At 39.8% G+C, this 21,350-nt stretch overlaps 1 protein-coding gene across 2 annotated transcripts in view; it reads right to left on the minus strand.

Annotated features, from left to right (window-relative positions):
• Positions 1-21,350, minus strand: part of FIG4 (FIG4 phosphoinositide 5-phosphatase) — a 128,975-nt gene that overhangs the window by 73,117 nt on the left and 34,508 nt on the right. For both annotated transcript variants that reach the window (XR_009223544.1, XM_058566477.1), the window contains exons 8-14: positions 19,522-19,622; positions 18,130-18,292; positions 17,613-17,710; positions 5,095-5,228; positions 3,711-3,827; positions 1,936-1,981; positions 1,113-1,261 (exon numbers count right to left, since the gene is read on the minus strand). Coding sequence is in view for 1 of the 2 variants with exons in the window: in XM_058566477.1 (XP_058422460.1) it covers positions 1,113-1,261; positions 1,936-1,981; positions 3,711-3,827; positions 5,095-5,228; positions 17,613-17,710; positions 18,130-18,292; positions 19,522-19,622 (808 nt within the window). In the remaining variant the exon portion in view is untranslated. The remainder of the gene's footprint in view (positions 1-1,112; positions 1,262-1,935; positions 1,982-3,710; positions 3,828-5,094; positions 5,229-17,612; positions 17,711-18,129; positions 18,293-19,521; positions 19,623-21,350) is intronic.

Raw genomic sequence — 21,350 nt, forward strand, 5'->3', positions numbered from 1 at the left:
AAGCAACAAAGTCACAGGAAAACCTAAGAAGGAAGCAGGGGCATGAAAAACATAACCCACCAAAGCCAGACCAAGCTGGTTCTAACCTCATTAAAAGACTCCTAACTTTCTGCAGCCTATCAGATCAATTTACCTCCTATGACAGAATTTTCTGTTCTCTCTAAAGTGCTTTTGAAAAAAAGGACATGCTTTTGTCACAGACAGATAAACCACATTCTTTCCTAGAAATACATGTTTGAAACTTGTGTTTCTTCAAGTGCCTGTTCAGATTCTCAGTGCAGTGATATCTGTGGATCTGGCCACTTGTAAGCTAATCACTTTCCTCGACAGAGCCTTTACGACGGTCTCAAACGTCCAATAACAGCTATCGTTGTGTTTTCAAGAAACAGTACTTCATCTAATGCCACGGACTCAAGGGACAGTGAAAAAACAGTAACTTTGAATGAAGAATCAATCTTTTACGTGTCTTACATTTTTATTTCAAAATGTTTAAAAGCATATTACGTTTTTTTTCCTAAAGCAGTCTGGATTTGCATTTTAAAAAAATCCACTAGTGTGGGTTTATTTAAAGCACTTTAGATTCATCTAAAGAACATGTTTATTGATAATTAACACAAACAAGGAAACCAAAATCAGGGATGCACTTATATGGTGACTGATAAACAATAAGGTACAACAGAAATTTCACAATAAAAACAAAACAAAACAAAATCATGGCAACAATACACAAGTTTTTTTTTTTTTTTTAATTGATGTTTTAATGGTTTCTAACATTGTGAAATTTTGGGTTGTACATTTTTGTTTGTCCATCACCATATATATGACTCCCTTCACCCCTTGTGCCCACCCCCCACCCCCACTGCCCCTGGTAACCACAGTCCAGTTTTCTCTGTCCATGTGTTGGTTTATACTCCACATATGAGTGAGATCATACAGAACAATACACAAGTTTTTAATAGAAATATTTACTACAGAAACAATTTTAACAATGTCTTTTAGCAACATAATTTTTGAGAAGCTAAAAGTAGAAATTAGTTCATAAAAGTCCTTATTATTAAGCAAGTTTGCTTTCTGTCATTACCGGCAATCAAAAGGCAGAAAATCAGGCTTACCTAACTGCATCTGTATCAAACTGGAGATTAGGTTTGTCAATCAATCCCAAGGAATACAGCTGATAAGCCAGAGCACACTTTCCCACCATAAACTGTGCCGTGTTGGTGCGATCTAAACAGTCCACACAGTTGGTTCGAAGAACACCAGTCTAAAAAGAAACACCTTAAGACTCTCCATCATTATTCAGTCCCAAAACTACTTCCATCCTACTTTAGACTTCTTTTCAAGAAGTAGAAGAAAAGCTGTAGGCAGGGTATTATTCCTGAACAAATAATGAAGAACATTTCTTAAATTATAAAAGGTTATACTTGCTGCTCACTTCATATTGATGCAACAGCATCGTTACACCTTCTAGTTTACATTTGAATTTTCTTGCTTAGTTTAACAAGATAAAACAAATAGCTAACGTTGTCCACATGTGCCAATTAGTAAAATATGTGCTTTTTTTCTGATACATCTCCTTTATCATCCAAACCAAATATTCAGTGGTTGAGGCCATATCATTCTTAAAGCATAATTAATATACACAGTGACTGTACCTGGCTTATTTTCCAAAGTCATTCTAATTTAGTCTTTTCACATTTCTATGTTTCTATTTCTGATAATAAAATTTATACAGAAAAAAGTCTGTGGGCCATTATTATTTTAGCTGCACATCCTTTGTAAGAGTTAAACACTAGCAGTAAGGCTTTTAAAAATCATTCTCACATGAGTAATAATTTTGCATTAATTAAGAAGTATCTCTCTCCATGGTTGCTTTCAGACAACATCATATGCTGTGGACACAGATTCTATTCATTATTAACATAATGTCGTCTATACCTGCAGGCGACCAGTGGGAATCACACATCCTCCTAGTTCATTCCACCTGTGTTTAAAAATACAAGCTTTAAAAAATAATTTTAATAGCATAATCTATATTCATTTTTGATACTAGCTCTTTATTAAGAATCAAAGAATTAAAGTAACAGAGCTGAATGCACCTGAATAATCAGCTGATTCTGCTTACTTTCATTCTTTTAGGTAAGTGAATATGCAAAGAACCAGGATGTATGCTATCCATGCTCTCCTCACAGAGAACCAGAAAAGGAATATCTTATCTTGCCCCGGGGCCCCACACTCTGGCATTTTGTCACCCAGGTTCAACCAAAATCCCTCTTGCTTTAATTTAAGCCCATTTCCTGTTTGGTCTCAACAGACACGAATAATAACTGCAGGGCATCCTTCTAATAAAGTCTTCCAAGCTTCACCCTTCTCCCCTCAACATTAGGAATCTCCACCCCCTCCAGCTTTGCTTCATAGAGCTTTGTTACGTTCCTTTGGTTGCTTCTGCAGACATCCTTATTATTTTCCTTCCTACTTATTTTCTCTATGTGCTAAGGAATGCATGGAGATATGCTCTAAGTACTATATAATGACAATAATATTTTAATTATTTAAAAGAGGGTGCAGTGCAGATAAGAGTTAACATAGTAGGCCTGTCAGCTTTCCTCAGAAAGGTCTGCTTACAAGGTGGGCCCTTGGCTGGCATCTGGGAACTTGGGTTCCCACCATTCCCAGAACAGTCAAGTGGGCTCCCTGTGCCTAAACTGTCTGTAGAAACAATAGGGTTTTGCTGACATCTTCTTTCCTTCTGGGAGTCTGGAATTTTGGTATATGCCAGGCAGAGGCTGTCTATGGGACCAGCCTCCAATAAGGAACCCTGGCACTGAGTCTCTAATAATCTCCCTGGTTGGCAACATCTCACTCCTGCTGTCACAACAAGTTGCTGGCGGAATTAAGCATGTTCTGTGTGACTCCACGAGGAGAGGACTCTGGAAGCTTGCTCCTGATTTCCTCTAGACTTTGCCCTGTGTGCCTTTTCCCTTGGTGATTTTGCTTTGCATCCTCTGACCGCAATAAATCATGGCCGTAAGTACGACAATATACTGAGTCCTCTGAGTTCTCCTAGTGAGTCATTGAGCCTGGGAGTGGTCTTCCGGCCTCTCGCCAAGGATGCCCTAAAATTCAAACTATAACAAAAGGATGTCTTCCAAAGATATACACACTAGTAGTTGGTTGTTGTTGCTTTTTGCATTTTTTACCATTACAGTTAACTTGTTAACTGAAAATAAAATGCTAGAAAAACATAATATTGGTTCCTTAAAAGACAAATAAAACACAGATCCTCGATCTGAAGAAGCTCACAAAGTAGTAATGAAGAAAGATTTGTGTAATTAGAATAGAATGATAAATATTATTTTCATAAAAATGTTAGTATTTAGTCAATCAGAAATTCTCCTGCTCCTATTTAATACTGAAAAAATAGAATTCATTGCAGAAAATTTTACTTCACAGAAAATATTTTATGTAATGTTTACTCCATGAAACAAGAGATAAAGATTCCGTGGCTTCCATCTCAAGGTATATAACCACTGAAGGAAATTCCACGCCCACAGTGAATGGTCTTTCCACAGTCACATGAGCAGCTTGTCTTGTCTCCCCAAGGAACAACTTGATCCATCATCCAAGTAAAACAAACTACTTATATTTAGAATATTTTTATCCATAAAAGCAAAATTCTTGATTTATTTTAAGTTTTTAAACCCCATACATACTTTTCGTCTGGCCGCAAAATGCTACAGTAAGAATCAGGGCGGTTCACAAAGAAACCTGTTTTCTTCACTACACTTTCTGCAATCACGTTCAGTCGATCAAGAACATTACAGAGCTTGCTGAGGAGAGGAGGAAGAATGAGAAAAGTGAAAACTCAAGTTAATTTTAATACATACTTATCCTTATATCTAAAGCAAACAAGGTCTATAGCAATGATATTCAGGGATTTAATTTTAAAAATCTCTGGTATGTACTCAATAGGAACACTGTAACAATTAATTTCTAGAACACGTGTACTCAATAATTAGCAAGATTTGGTACAAAAAGACATGAAGGGCCTGTAACTTAACATCAACTAACGGCAAGTGTTAAGCTTGGCACATTACAACCCTGCAAGAGCTTTTCCCAAAGCCTTTCACTCCTCAAGAGTCAAGTCAATATGCATTCATAAAACAACTGAGAAGAGAGCACAATGCACAGTGCAGGTGGCACCGGAAGGAAACACTGGAAAATACATTAATATGAATGGTACAACCTGTAATCAGGCTTATACTCCGGGAAAGTGTATGCATGTGTGTGCATGCGTGTGTGCGTGTGTATATCTAACTAAACAAAATGAGTTAGAAGGAAGCATGAGTTAAGTGCAAAACAATACAGTATCATTAAAAAAAAAAAAATGAGACTTCAAAATAAACCTAGCGTTTGTATTATGCCTAATAAGTGAGTAAAAAGAGAATGCAAGGTCACTGAAAGAAAGTTCCTTGGAGAAGATTAGTTTTGAATCATACTGCACAGGTGAAAGAGAGGTAGGAAAGCACCCCGGGGAGGCTGGGTGATGAATAATAGGCACAAAGGCTCAGGAATGGGACCCTGGCTGTTACATTAGGGAAGGAGCATGAAGTTTAGTTTTTCAGGAACAGAATAGCCCCGGGAATAAAGAAAAAGTTATTACATTCTGGAACCAACCAGGTGATGGGGCTTCAACATTCACTAAGGAGTCTGGATTTACTATAAACAGTCAGGAGTTCATCCACGAGGGAGATAATCTGGAAGTGGTGTCTGGGAAAGTGATTAAACAGGGAGAGAGAATGAAATAGAACAAGGTGAAACTAATGCCTTTAAGGACAAGTAGTGGAGTAGAGATGTTCTGAAATGACTAGATACTTCTAAGGGAGTTTGCAAATGGTATAACTAGTGGGCAAAAAAAGAGTTTGGTCAACTAATTTAAGCACTCAAATTACATACCAGCAACAAAACAGCCCCTCAGCAGGCTCATAAAGAAAATTAAAAGAGTAACATTTCCTTTACCATAGAGATCAACTTCCTGCTATTTTACATCACAAGAAAAGGAAAATATCATAACCAGACATACAAATATCTATTCACCTTTTGGTGTACTTGGCCATATCCCAAGGAATATAAATAATAGTGTGCTCAGGAGGCAAAAACTGGTTGAGGTATGTCACAGCAGCTACAAGTTCGTCACTCAGAATTCTCTCATGCTTTCTTTTCTCTCGTTCCTTTATCAAAAGTAAACATTTTCAATGTTCTAATTACTTTAAATCAGAGGAACAGACTTTTAACATCTTACTTTTCAGCTAAGACAAAAAGCGTTAAGTCTTAAATATACTGAAACGAAACCTAACTACTAAAATTAAAATAATATAAATGCAAAGAAATAAATACTTCATTGAATTAAAGTCAACAGATAATGAGCTTTAAAGACTCAAGGAGACCAGATTTCTTCCTAGTGATGTCCTGCAGCCCCAAGAAGCCCAGTTCACCCTACACGGGCCTGGGCTATGCACTCCACACCCCACTTTGGCAGAGGAGAACTCCCCAAGGACCAGAAGAAGGGAACCCTTAACTCCAGCCAACTAAGGACCAGACAGAAACCAATTGGGTCTGGATGGATAACCCCCAAGTGGCACAGCACAGAGCGCTTTCACAGCCTTCATAGGTTTTTCATTTGACTCTTCTAAAATACCCCATAGGGAAGCCAAGCCAGGAACTTTTTCCCCCTTCACACTGTGGTTGAATGAATTGAAGTTGAGAAGCGTTCACGGGACTAAACCTCACTTTCTGCCTCCTTGCCTTCTGGACCTCCTTACATATTACACCGCCTCTCATGTCAAGAGAGGTTGGTGCATTACTGTACAGCTCTGGGGTTGGAACACTGGCTCTGCCACTTACTAGCCATGTGGCCCTGTGCAACCTTCGCAACTTTCCTAGGCCTCCATTTCTTCATCCATAAAATGGGGTAACAACAGTATCCCCCTTATAGCATTAATATGAGGTTTAAATGAAATAAAACATGGTAATTTCTTATCAGAGCTTCTGGCACATGGTTAAGTATTAATAAAAATTAACTATTTTTATTGTCATCCTGATCAGGCCTTCACTTAAAAACAAAGAAAAACAATTAATTCAGCAATAGTGATGCTGACATGGTATGGAGGCACTATTGCTGACACCAAAATAGGTCCATGCTGTTTTCAATCATGATTACTTTTCAACTGTCATGAATTTAATTGGATAACCATTGTGAAACAGAAAATGGTATCTATTTTGCACAGCTGAATAAATCAAATGGAGGAATTAAATAAGAGTTGATGAAGAACAGTGTTAAAATAAAAGTATATTTAGCTTATTTTCCATTTGAGAAAATTAAATTATATATTTGGAATTTTTCTCAAAAGCACTTTATTTATTTTTTGGTGAGGAAGATTCGCCCTGAGCTAACATCTGTGCCAAACTTCCTCTATTTTGTATGTGGGATGCCACCCAGCATGGCTTGATGAGTGGTGTAGGTCCGCGCCCAGGATCCGAAGCTGTGAACCCCGGGCCGCCAAAGCAGAGCACACAGGACTTAACCACTATGCCAAGGGGCCGGACCCCTCAAAAGCACTTTAAATCAACTAGGGAAACAAAAACCTTTTTGAAATTCTTACATCAACTCTGACATTTTATAAGATGGAGAGAAGAGGTTATTTAATCAACCTTCGATTATCTCTGTGTAAAGAATCTCTTTATGGGCCGGCCCCATGGCTTAGTGGTTAAGTGCGCGCGCTCCGCTACTGGCGGCCCGGGTTTGGATCCCGGGTGCACACCGACGCACCGCTTCTCCCACCATGCTGAGGCCGCATTCCACAGACAGCAGCTAGAAGGATGTTGCAACTATGACATACAACTATCCACTGGGGCTTTGGGGGGAAAAAAAAAGGAGGACGATTGACAATAGATGTTAACTCAGAGGCGTTCTTCCTCAGCAAAAAGAGGAGGATTAGCATGGATGTTAGCTCAGGGCTGATCTTCCTCACAAAAAAAAAAAAAAAAAAAAAGAATCTCTTTGTGAATTGTCTGTCCATGGTCGATTATTGTTGGTGAATCATTTAGTAACAACCAAATGAAAACTTCACATACACAAGTGATTTTGCATATTACTTCAAAGGGCTCGGAGGACCCCCCAACGGCAGTCCATGGCCCTCAGATTAAAAACGTCTGATGTACAGTTATGCTTGATCCCAGGTTGACCTTCTATTGATCCCCAGGAGCAGCACGGAAAGCATATGGATTGCTGCAAAATGTCTGTCAACCAGTATCTCAAACCTCCACAATTTGGGAGGTAGGAGGAGTTCACAACGCAGAGTGAAAGAGAAAAGAAATCAAGAAAAGTATTTCACTTTAGTAAGTTCATATGGAGGCAGAATAAAGAGTGAACACCCCTTGGTATCACTCTACACACGTACGCATTCTTTGACTCTTCAATCACAAGTTAATAAGGACTTCTTCCAAGTGAACTGAATATTTTCTTTTATATCCTATGAATAAAATAACTAATGACAAAAACTACAAAAGATTTTTTCCTATTCTACAAAACATCAACTTAATCTCCAAACTATTCTCTAGTTAATCTCTAGTTATTGCCAGGATTTTTAAGACAATGGAACAGTAAACAAGTACAATTTTAAAATCCACTGACTGGCCTTTAAATATTCAAAAATAAATGTACATTTGAGAAATCTGGGCAAGAACACTTTACAACCACATGTATCAGATATTGGTTTTTGAATCTGCATATTTAATAGAGAGTTATTTCAAACATGGTAGACTGAATCTCCATTTAACCGTAGCTTTTAAACACACCATAAGAACTCTAAAACATGAAGAAGATTCACTAATTTAGGTCAATGCTTATATTCTAGTGATGCCTTGCAATTTAGTGCCTTAGCAATAATTTATTTCTATACTAACAACATCTTATTTTGTATGCATTTACTAGGAAAGTGTTCATGAAGGTTTTTGTTATTAGACTTTTCCTACTTTAATTTTTCAATTACACTCGTGTATTATAGCTATTGTTCAATATCAGGCTGAGGTTACAGATTATCCAGCTATTGTCTTATATTATTCTGAGTTGACAGGGGGAGAGACACGAAAATGAAACTTCAGAGTTAATGTGAACAAAAGTCTAGAAAATGATGTATTTAATATCTGAATAATTTATTTTACAAACTCAATCCCTACTTGGATGCAATGATTACATAAACCAAACAGCAACAAAGGAAGAAATGAAGGTACTACCTCATTGTCCACGGCTCCCCCTCCTCACACCCTCCTCCTCCTAGCCTGGCCACTTTCAGGCCATATTCCTCCAAAGTCTTGATTTAAAACACACACACACACACACACACACACACACACACACACACACACACAATGCATTAGTTGTACAGTCCTCTCCTGGCACCTGGCTTATAGTCTTCCTCCCTGCCCCAAGCTATGCCTCCACCCTGGGTGACTTCAGTACCTCCACCTCCTCTTCCACTCTAGTTAAGTCATCATTCCCACCCTCACATCTTAGATCAAGTCATCATCACAGGTAACTCCTCTGCCTTCAACACTTCTTATCCAGAACCTCTTTTATTTTCGGATTGCTTGTTTTAAATCCCCCAACTCATGAGGACCTCAATCCACCGACAGCTCTGATTTCTCCATCAGCCCTCTCCGTGACTCCCCCTGTCTTGACATGAGTACAGCCATGTTTGGCCGCTCCATTGACCTACAGCCACCAGCACAAAAAGAAATATAAAAGCTGCTTTCTGCGTGGTGGGAACTGGCCTTTTCCCGGGAACTGGCCTTTCTCTCACGGAGGGAGTTGCAAGTTGTAACATTTCAAGGCTCTTGGAGCGTCGTAGCACGGGATGGACTGGCCATCTATGCCGGGCTGAGACGATAACCAAAGAGAACAATGCACGTACACAACTACCGGGCTGGGACGTTAGCCAGGGGGCTCAGTGCACGTACGCCACTGATAACCATTTGTGCATGGAAACACTAAATGCTTGCTCTGCAAACTCTGTAATTGCTTACTCTGAAAATTACTGATGGTATAAAAACTGCTGGAAACTGAGCCCTGGTGAGAGTTCCACCTGTGGAAGGGACACCTTGCCCAGGACGTGTGATCCTTGCCCAGCCGCGTCGATTGACAGGACTCTCCCGGCAGTGGGGCGTGGATGTTGTGAGTAACTGATTTGATGTGAAGTAATTGATTTGATGTGAAGTAATTGATTTGATGTGTTCTCTTTTCGGTCAACCTGGTGTTTCTCTTTCTGGTTGATTTGTGTCATTTCTCTTCAGCCGATGTGGGTGTTTTCCCTTTCCAGTCGGGCTGATGTTTTTTCCCTCTTAATATTTGACCTATTTAGATCTGTTTGCAGACTGTCACCTTTACTATCCTCTATATAATAAAATATACCTTCGGTCCATTTGTTTGGAGTGGAAAGTGTCTTTTACGTCTCCGATCGAATCCCCGAACCTCTCATAACATAATTGGCGCTGTGAGCAGGATTCGATTAAGGAGATGGCTTTCCTGTTCAAACAAAGGGTAACTGAAGCCAAGGTGGAAGAGATCCCAGGATAGGAAGACCCTCCCTTTTGCACTCTGGCTGGGGAGTGGGCTCATAGGTCAGGATTATGTGAATCTTGGGATGTTCATCTGCAAGATATGAATCATTGGATGTGACCAAAACTTTGCAGACAGTAGGAAAAAAGAGATAATGTTTCTTTTCTGGCACGGCGAGGTTAATGTTTATTGACTGCTTATCGTCGGGCTATGGAAGATAGGGATAAAATACAAGGGAGAATGTACTCTTGAAAAAAGAAGTTTCAAATTTACAGTCCCGGCTGATGTCACCCAAAATAGAAACTCTTTCCTTGCCGTGAGCCTGGCATTCTAGTTTTATTTGGCCCCTCTTAAGTGACAAATAGTGAGCCTAAATGTGTATCCAATAATAATTTGGCGAGCCAGCTGGGAGGCTCTTTGTCCGTGGCTCGGTGGGCCTGGGCCGGGTGGGATGTCCTGGGAAACAGTCCAGCAGCTGCCTAGGTGATTTGCCCTAGGGACTGCTCCCAGTGCTTTCCATCTGACCTGGCACCGCTGACCCTGGGCACATTTTTCTTATGACAGGGAAACAGGCTCTAGAATTATTTGTTTGCCTATTTGTTTGTTTTTGCTTACACCAACAACTCCCTTCCCCTCCATCTGGAGTCCTGTCTCTTTAAGAGGCAGGGCTATCCCTACTGGAGTGGGAATAATTATAGGACTTTTACCCGGAATCTGTTAGATGCATCTATCTGTTCTGTTTGGGATCCCATTTAACTGTCTGTTCTGTATGTTTGTAATTTTGAAGGGGGGAAGTTCCATCTGTCCCCAAGGAGAGCCCTCTGGGCCACCTCTTGGCTAAATGGGCTATATTCAGCTAGGAGCCCATATCCAAGAAGATAAGTTTTTTATTGTAACACCACATTGCCACAATATTCCATAGACTCCAGAGAGAAAAAATGACCAAAATGGGGCAATTTCAATTTACCAAAACTGATGTATTTGCTTATACAATTGGAAAAAGCCAGCTAAAAAGTTAAACCACTAGTGGGAAGCCTATTTTAATCTTTTGAGGTTTTTAAACAAAATCAGGAATACTGTATTGCCTCTTTAAGAGAAAATAATTAAGTAATTAAACATGCCAGCAGCCTAAGCTGAATCTGCTGCTCCCCTCCCCTCTCTTGCTGAGCTTCCCGGCTTCAACTCCCCCGGAATTCCTGATCTGAAATTAAACAAGTAAAAATAAGTAAACTTTTGAAGTAATTTAAAATTGAAATAGCTATTCTGGAGAATCTGTTTCTGATGAGTTCACCTTAAGGGTCGCCCTTAAAAGAGAGGATGCAAAACCTCTCACGATGAAATGCAATCTTTAATTAATATGCAGAGACTTCTAAAAGACAAAGTTATTTCAAAAACAGCTTCCAAAATCTTTTTGGTAACTTGAAGCTTTAGAGTTTTGCTAAATTAAGTTGATAAAAATTTATTGAGTCTCTGGGTCGTTTCCACATAAGATAAAACATTAAAAATTGGTTACTAAGCATAAATTTGTCTGCCTATGGTTTCTTATCTCAAAAAAAAAAAACTGAAAGATGCTTACATTTATTGATAAACATGTTATATGCATGTTGAGGAATTTTCTATGAGAAAGTACACATTTCTGGAAAGTCTGTATACAAAAAAAGCAAAAAGTATGTTGTCCATAAAGAAGGTATAAAGAATAGAGATATTTATGTTTATTTTGTTAAGAAAAATAAATTTGTCCTAAAGTACTAAGAAAAGAAAAAAGGCATAGGACAAATTCTAAATGTAAAAAATAAGTGACAGAAGGTTTGTAAAAGTAAAGCCCTGAGGAGTTTTACACATGATCAAGTTGGCTAAAGTAAGCTGATAAAAAATTAAAATTTGGCTTTCTCTCTTATAAAGGTAATTTTCTTAAACTTTTGGTCTGCTCTTTACATAGAGATTAAAAGGTGTTCTATGTAAAAGACAAAACACCTATGTTTTGTTAAAATAATTTCCTATGTTCAAAAGGACTGAAATCTCTCCCTTAAGGTTTTTGTTTTTGTTTTTTGACTGTTTTAACTCTCTGTTTGCCTTCAACTGTTTCTGTTATCAATTTGATTAAATAAATAACTAGGCATTATTTCCTATTTGACCAAGTGTTTTAAAATCTTTTGATATTTTTGATAAACTTCTGCCGAAATTAAAGTTTTTTTAACTTAAAAAAAAATTACAAAAAAGGACATATGATTATGATGCCAAAATACAATTGTTACTGTATTTCATGTTGATGCTCACAGTTCTGTAATTTCTACAGAACAAAAATATAACTCTTACGCTGATCAGCTGGTGCGAAGTCATACAACACACAACCCAGGCTTAGCACAATGAATCCACGAAAAGAGTGAACACTTGGGAGAACAAACTTCATACAGGTGGGCACAACAAAGGGGAATCCTTATCACCCATGATGATATTGCCACTGCAGTACAACAATGTCAGTTATGCCAACAGTTAAATAAACGGGGAGTTCCACACCCCTACCAAGGTCATATCCAAAAGGGATTATTTCCCGCCCATACATGGCAAATAGATTTTATTGGACCATTGCCAAATTCTTGTGGATATACTTATGTCTGCACTGCTGTTGATACATATTCTGGTTATTTATTGGCTATACCAACTAAAGCGGCCACTCAACAGAGTGCCATAAAATTATTAGATATAATCAAGTTATATTATGGAACACCAAGGCAAATTCAGAGTGACAACGGTTCCCACTTTACAGGTAAGTTGATTCAAACCTATACCAAGGAAAATTATATAGAATGGATTTATCATATACCTTATTACCCCCAAGCTGCGGGCCTCATAGAACGAATGAACGGATTGCTTAAACAACAATTGAGGAAACTTGGTCATGGCTCATTAAAGGGGTGGCACAACCATCTAAGTACTGCTCTAAATGTGTTAAATAACAGGCCACTAGGCCCTAATGAGACTCCTCTGTCAAGGTTGTTACCAGCAAAGATTACAGAAGTGGCAGCCGCCACCCATGAACTTATGACCTTAACCTATTGGCCCCTGACTCAGTCTGCTAAACCGCCTTTTCGTGCCACGGCCGAAGCGGCTGGATTGGATTTATCTACTGTTCATTCTATTCAATTGCCCCCTAGGAAGCAGTCTATAGTCCCTACTGGGATAGGGGTACAATTTCCCAAAAATACCTTTGGTTTGTTAAAAGGACGCTCTGGACTGGCAGCAAAAGGTATTAATGTACTGGGAGGAGTCATTGATCCAGATTACCAAGAAAAATAAAATTTATATTATATAATGGTAGTGACACAGTACTAACTGTAGAGTCTGGGGAACGAGTGGGACAATTATTGGTGCTTCCCCTCTTGACTCCAAATGTGTCACAAGGACAACCTCCAAGTGAATTAACTAAAAGAGGAATACAAGGATTTGGGTCTACAGATGGATGGAAACCTGGAGCAAAGGTGTGGGTGACACATCCACCCAATGTGGCTCCCCGTGCTGCAAAAGTAGTGGCCCAAGGGCCCACTGCAACACTCATAGTTATGTATCCAGAAAATGAACAGTTATATCATGTTCCTAAAAATTCTGTTTCTTTGCGTGAATAGATACTCCTGCTGTGTTCGCTATGCTGTGCTGCACCTCCATGTCTGCTGCAGACCTACACACAGAGGCATTAGTTGCCTCTGTAGGACAACCTTTGACCCTGCACTGTTAGACCAACTGCTCTACACCCGTGGGACCTATAACCTGGACTATGAATGGCCGAGAAATTTGGTCTCAGAAACATCAAGCAATCTCTCGGTACAAGCCCATATCTGATCAATCACGCAAAACTAGTTATAATCTCTCTATTACCCTGCCTTCTGCTACCCCCTGTGATGGGGGCTGATCTGGACTTCTACAAGCTAGTTTGTTAGGCCTAAGTGTTACCTTATCTAATGTTATCTTTGATACTATACATGATTTGCAAGATCAAGTTAATAACATTTCATATTCTAAGGGGCTGTTTGATTGGTTACCTTGGGGTTTATGTCCTTTATTGTGAGATAGTTTTATAATTATTGTAGTCATTGGATTTTGGGTTCTTGAATGTGCCTTATGTACTTGTGTACAAAGTTCATTGTCTGTGCATATGGTGTCTTATGGTTAATGGAGACGGCCACGGCCGAATATGTCTTGACATGAGTACAGCCATGTTTGGCCGCTCCATTGACCTACAGCCACCAGCACAAAAAGAAATATAAAAGCTGCTTTCTGCGTGGTGGGAACTGGCCTTTTCCCGGGAACTGGCCTTTCTCTCACGGAGGGAGTTGCAAGTTGTAACATTTCAAGGCTCTTGGAGCGTCGTAGCACGGGATGGACTGGCCATCTATGCCGGGCTGAGACGATAACCAAAGAGAACAATGCACGTACACAACTACCGGGCTGGGACGTTAGCCAGGGGGCTCAGTGCACGTACGCCACTGATAACCATTTGTGCATGGAAACACTAAATGCTTGCTCTGCAAACTCTGTAATTGCTTACTCTGAAAATTACTGATGGTATAAAAACTGCTGGAAACTGAGCCCTGGTGAGAGTTCCACCTGTGGAAGGGACACCTTGCCCAGGACGTGTGATCCTTGCCCAGCCGCGTCGATTGACAGGACTCTCCCGGCAGTGGGGCGTGGATGTTGTGAGTAACTGATTTGATGTGAAGTAATTGATTTGATGTGAAGTAATTGATTTGATGTGTTCTCTTTTCGGTCAACCTGGTGTTTCTCTTTCTGGTTGATTTGTGTCATTTCTCTTCAGCCGATGTGGGTGTTTTCCCTTTCCAGTCGAGCTGGTGTTTTTTCCCTCTTATTATTTGACCTATTCGGATCTGTTTGCGGACTATCGCCTTTACCATCCTCTATGTAATAAAATATACCTTCGGTCCATTTGTTTGGAGTGGAAAGTGTCTTTTACGTCTCCGATCGAATCCCCGAACCTCTCATAACACCCCCTCATCCTCCAGTTCAGATTTCAGGGTTCTCTTCAATAATACTATTGACAATGTCCAAAACTCCTTTAATCCTGTCTTTTTACGTCACACCTATATGACAAAACTAAATGAACCTGATTATCTATTTTATCTGTCCTTATACCCAAACACAAGCCCTGCCAGAAAAAGTCAGGCAACAGCAGAACGGTTCCATTTAAGAAATCCTGATCACCAAACTGAAATTAGCCCTTAGCACTGCTGTGATGTCTCTGGTCAACCTACCCTCCCACATGCATGAAGACTGTTAAATCTTCTCCACTACCCTCAAACCTCCACTCTGAGCAAATGACCTTTCCTCCTCCCAAAGCCGTCAGAAGGGAGCACGCACACATGCACGCGTGCACGCGCATACACACACACACCCTGCACCCTACTATTCTCTGTCCTCCCATTAAAATAATTCCTCCATCCATGTTTCAGATTTCCTCCATTCCCCCTTTCTTAATACATGATGCCACTGATCACCTCTTGTCTCTCCTGTGTTTTATACCTCTCCTGAAGGATCTCAAATGGATCCTTCCCACAGGCTTTAAAATACAAAGTTATGACCTCCTAAAAAAAAAAAAAACCTGACAAAAACACCAACTCTTGGGGCCAGCCTGGTAGTATGGTTAAGTTCGGCATGCTCACTTTGGCTGCCCAGGTTTGCAGGTTTGGATCCCGGGTGCAGACCTATGCCACTCATGAAGCCATGCTGTGGCGGCAACTCATACAAAATAGAGGAAGACTGGCATGGATGTGAGCTCAGGGACAATCTTCCTCAAGCAAAAAGAGGGAGATTGGTAACAAATGTTAGCTCAGGGCCAATCTTCCTCACCAACAAAAGAAACAACAAAAAAACCCACCAACTCTTCATCTTTCACTAGGTTCTCCCCCAGAGGGGAGCAAAGCACTCGACTCACTGCCCCCACTTGCTCACTTTTACCCCACACCTCAGTTGGCTTCCATCAGTGACCTGGGTATCACCAAGACCAATGAGCATTTTTTCTGTTTTCATCTTCCTTGAGCCATCAGCAGCATTGGCCACTGCTCACCACTTCCTTCCTTCATCATAGAACATGCTTTCTCTTGGTTTTCATAACACAGGTCTCACCACTGGTTTTCCTCCTACTTTTCTGTTTTTTCTTGGACTCCTTTATAGACTCAGACCACTCTAACTGGACAATAAGAGTGGGAGGTCCTCAAGACTAGCCCCGAGGCTCTTCCCTCTGCTCACTCTATTCCCTCTGTATGGGCCTCCCATCCATGCCCATGCCTTCAGATACCACCTGTACACAGACGAATCACAAAATCACATCGGCCCAGACCTCCCCTCTGAGCTTCCAACTCACACACCGACCACCTACTTGCCCTCTCCTTTTAGAGGACTCAAATACAGCTCAAACCTCAGCATGTCCAAACCATACTCACGCTCTTCCTCCTCCAGCCACCTGAGTAAGCCAGAAACCTAGGAATCAAGCCCGACATGTCCCTGTGCCTCGTCTCAAATCCAGCCCATCACCAAGTCTACTGCCTCCATCTACTTCTCTCCACCTCAACCACAACCAGAGTCACCCCTTTTCCAGATCATTATAATAGCCTCCTATGTGGTCTTCCAGCATTGAATTTAGCCTTGTACCAATCCATTCGCTCTCTATGTTGACATCAGGATAATCTTTTCAAAATACAAATCTGATCACAATCCTCTCAACCATGCAACACCTTCAATAGTTTCCCACTATTCTTAGGATAAAGACCAGACTCATTAGCACACCCTACAAGGCTCTGCATAGTCTGGCCATAACTATCTCTTCAGCCTCATCTCACAACAGGCTCTCTTGCCCTCATCCTCTGGGCCTACATAGGCCTTTTTCTCCCTCAAACACACCATATCCCCGCCTGTCCCAGGGCTTTTGTACCTGTCATTCTCAGTTGGCTGCTATTCTCTTTCTTCTTGACCTAGTTAATGCCTCTTCCTTCAGCTGTGCTGACTCATCACTCCTTGAGGGAAGACTTCTCTCCCATTGTAAGCTCTCATAGCACCATTTACCTGTCTTGGTACCTCTGCATTACTTCACCATCTCCTCCATTAGACTGTTAGCTCTGTGAAAGCAGGCACTGTTTCTGTGATTGCCTTCACAAAGGAAACTTCAAAAATACTTATTAAATGATGGACTAAATGGACACAGGATTCCTTGATTTTTGATTAAATGGAGTTATATTTATTAACTAGCCATCTCAGACACTACTAGGTTGTTGGCCACTGTCACAACCATAACATAACAAAACCCTTGCTTTTCATACTCTCAGGGTTTTCTTGGCTGTGGACTGAGATTCTTTCAATTCACTTGATTGCAACAGATACAGATACAATTTATTATCTGGTCTCCCTGTCCTCCATCCTAGGCCTTTGACCTGAGTGCCTACTCATACACACAAGATATGTTGACCAAACAGCCTACTCTGACTAGGAAGCACAGAACTGTAAGGCCATGTCACCACTTTGTCCACTTGATTCTTGAGCCACAACAGCAGCCCAATTTCTGAATCTAGCCTTTAGATCCTATCATTACGTATTAACTTGCCCAGGAGATCTTCTGGATCGTCAAGGGAACCAGCTATATCAAGGCTACGCTGTGGCTGTTTGATCTCCGTGCTTCCTTCTCCAAGCTGTCCTGGAAACTAAGCCAGAATTTCACCCATACCTAGTTCACCCAAGGAAATCAGGAGACTGACACACTGCAACCCTCTCTTTCCTTAGAAACATACCCCTGACTCTCCCAGGGAAGAGGCCATATGGAATCTGAGGCCAGAGGACAGTGGCTCAGAGAGTTCGGACACAGTGAGCTGTCACAGCATAAGTCTACAAGTCTCTCCTCCGGGAAGAGGTGAAGCAAGCTTGTTTGACCCTTTGGTGCTGAGGAAAAGGTTGTCCAGTGTGACTGAATTTCATACCCAAACAGATGAGCACATCATACCTTCACTAAATTCAAGATGATGATGGGGGAACCAAACCTCTGAAGCATCTGGTCAAAGTGAAGGGCAGCCACGTGTGCAAATGGATCTGCCTGATCCACTGAGGAGGGAAAAAAAGATGAATAAATACCAGAATGAAAATTATAAAGTAGGAATAAAAGAAGTATAGGGTGTTGTTTTGTTTTTTAATGTTTAAAGAAAGGCAATCCAACTAATCTTCTCGTAGTTTTACTTCCCAAATTCCTCTCAAGCTTATCAGACACTCATTCTTCATGTATTTATTGAATTTGAATAATTCTTACATTTCTGAAGAGAAATGTAATTTATTAGCCGCCAAAATTAAAGAAAAAATATAAAGTTATTGCATAAAAAAAGCAAAAGTCCCTCCTCTAAATAGTCTACTTCCTGGTACTAAAACTTCGTTAAAACCTAAGCATTTATGAGATTTCTGTGATAATAGTTCGTTATCTCTAAATGTGGGTAAAAAAGAGGTACTATTAAAAAGATAGTTCCACGCACATGTAATGGGTGGTTTAGGCATCATAGTTGAAATGTCCTGAGACCAGTATAAAGGAACTGATCCTCTGACTTGCACGTAAGAAGAATAACTTCCTGCAGTAAAAGACATCACAGAAGCATCGCAGAGTATTTGTTCAGTCTCCACTTCATTTGCAACGTCACCCTAAAAAGAAAGGTGCATTTAAAGGTATTTTACGTTCTTAAAAATTTTTAATGGAAAAAATTCAAGTATACAATGAAATTATAATTCCTATTCTTAGAATGTCTTAAAAGAGGTAAATGTTGATCAATATTCAATGCGCACATTAGAAAAGGAAAACTATTAAAAAAATAAAGGCAGGCAATTAAAAATAGCAGAGACTTGACTAGGAAAAAAATCTAATTAAATAGCTAATAATACAAGTAGTAGATAGAGAACAGCTTCAGTGGTGTAAATGGCAGAGAGGGAGAGAAAAGAAAAACAATTACATGAAATTATATAGGAGGTCAGGAAGACCAGTGGAATAAAAAAATTCAATTCTTAAGACCAAGAAGGAATGAAAAGACATGAGTGAGATTCAAATAATGCCTGATGGACAGAAGAAAAAAAAAAAGGGTCATGAGGTAGCTTTACTCATAAAAGTATACAAGGATATGACAAAGAATAATTTGAGGCATTAATAACATGACTATTTGATTATCCTTTGAATATTCAAAAGCAAATAATATAGCTGTAAAATTCTGATTTTTCTTCAAGTTATAATTATTTTCATTGTTGATATAATTTTAAGAACAATGTTGCTATTTTAAGGCAGGATCAAAACCCAATGTTTCCCTCAATCTGTCTACTCAATCACACATCTGCTTAAGACTCAAGCTGTCTGTTGCAAATGGAGATGGAACACTCACAGGAGATTACAGGACTGATGGCTGGAGAGATGGACTGTTGTTGTTGTCAGTTTCTAGGGTGAGCAGAATAAGGAGTCTGCCTTGAGCCAAACTACAGCAGAGTGAAGAGGGTGAAGGGTTTCCCATCCTTGCTCTACTGAGTCTTCTCATCAAGGGTGCATTTCCAACGATGAGTGCTCCCCTCCACTAACTTCTTGGGTGGAGGTGCTTTGCTATTTTAGTCTCTACACTAAATACGTACTACATTTTCTCATATATTACAGAAATGGCTCATCTTCCAAAACATTAGACATTTCACAACTCCCTAAGGCATTGCATAACTCTAAGATAGCTGATTTTTCAGAACATCTGTATATTAGTCATATTTCTCACAAGTTTCAGATACTCTGGAGAATTATTCTCTTGATAATGCCCCAAATTAAGAAATTCTACTTTGCTTCACCTGTCAGCAAAGCTGATGTAAAAGGTTAAAATGCCAGCAGCACTGTTGTTTTTCCATCTTACCTCACAGTTTGCACCTCTCTTGAGAAAACGGGTCCCAGCAAACTTACTGGATCTTCTAGCTATTAGAGTGACATACACTGGTCGTCCATAGATCAACAGCTCTTAGAAATCAAGTTAAAGCTGTTTAGCATTCAAGACTGTCACACCAAACCAAGAGAATCCTTATACCTTAAATACACATTTAAATACATCTTGTCCAGTGCGTTAAAGAACACCAAAAAGCTCCACCCAAAAATGGAACAGTATTGGGTTTAGCTGTTCTCTGAACTGTGTGGGTCTTAAGGCAAAAATGGACCTCCTTCAGGAGCAGTTTCCACGAATTTCAGAGGAAATGGTAACCACAGCCTATGTCACTTAATAGAGTGTTTAAATTATGAAGTAATATACGAGGGAATGGAGTATACCGTAAAAGTAATCCAAATTTATCACCTAACTGCAAAAACTGAACGCTATAAACTGTTTAATCAACATACAGTTGATTAGTTGTCACCTTATTTAACTTTCTGATCCTCAGTTTCATCTTCGGTGAAATGGTGTAAGTACTAATAAAGTAACTAATTTTATCAGGTGGTTGAGAGGACTAGGTTAGGTACTGTGTGTAAAACTAGTGCCTGGCCTGTAGTAAATGTTCAATAAATAGCAATTACTTTTATTGTCACATAGACTTTCAGAATTCATTAAATGCTTGATAACTAGGAGACTAGATTCATCATTTAAACTAATGAGCTTTAAAATTATAATCTATGGTGATATTCACTATTTAAAAAAAACAAATATTTATTGTGCTTAATATATGACAGGTCCTGAGTTAGCTCTTGGCAGTACAAAACAGTTTAGATCTATCTTTTAGAAACTGTAGCATTCTTTCTGGTGTCCTTGGTGGTGAAAACCTTGTGTTCTTTCCAGGCAAATTTTACTTTCAGAAACAGAAAAAGTAATTCAGGGCCAAATCTCATTACTCAGTGAAGGATCAAGCAGATAGTGACTCACTGTGTGAATATGATTCTAAAGTCATGAGCCTGCTATTCAAGTGTAGCACATAAATCTCACTCATTTCATTTCAAAATCCCTCTGCGTCTTCATCTAATCTTTCCTCTCCCTCACTTGCCACAAAGAAGGCAGCACTGGCCCTCTTCAAAGCTAAGCTCTCCAGCGGTACCCCTTGACTCCACTCCTCTCAAATGCTCTGGGGCAAGAAAGCACAATATTAGTTAATCACATTCACGCACTTAATGGTCTCAAAACAGCCACTTAAAGTTTTCACCATAGGTCTTAAAAACCTAAGACACAAGGAAGAATGCCAACTAGAGAACATGCTAGGTACACAAATGTCCACTGTGATCTCAAAGAGGGATAGGAAATACCTAGACACTTCTAGAAAGTATACACTGCCTTCCTAAACCTCATAGCATAATAGTACTTTCTTGAAAGGTTTCAATATAGCTAGAAATTAAATGAAAGGAAGAAAGGGGTTTATAAAATTGAATTCATCAGCTTAACCCAAGGCTCAACCTACTTCTATTTAATCTATCATGCCCCTTCCAATCCAGGCCTTCGTTACATTATGCTTGACCCACCGCAATCTTTTCCTAACCCATGTCCCTTATTCTAGTCTCATTTTACTTAATCCAGCTTGAAAATGGCTGTCAACTCAAGCTTCTTAAGTACTACTTGGCACATCACCCTCTTGAAAAAAAACTTTCAAAAGTTCAAGCACCAAACCCAAAATCCTTAGTCTGACCACCAAAGCAATCTGGTGACTGGCAATCTGACTCCCCCTACCAACCTCCTTCCCACTGCATTGCACCTCCCAGGGGTTTATACACAAG

The sequence above is a fragment of the Diceros bicornis genome, chromosome 23 (assembly GCF_020826845.1).
Source record: "Diceros bicornis minor isolate mBicDic1 chromosome 23, mDicBic1.mat.cur, whole genome shotgun sequence".
Classification (NCBI taxonomy): Eukaryota; Metazoa; Chordata; class Mammalia; order Perissodactyla; family Rhinocerotidae; genus Diceros; species Diceros bicornis.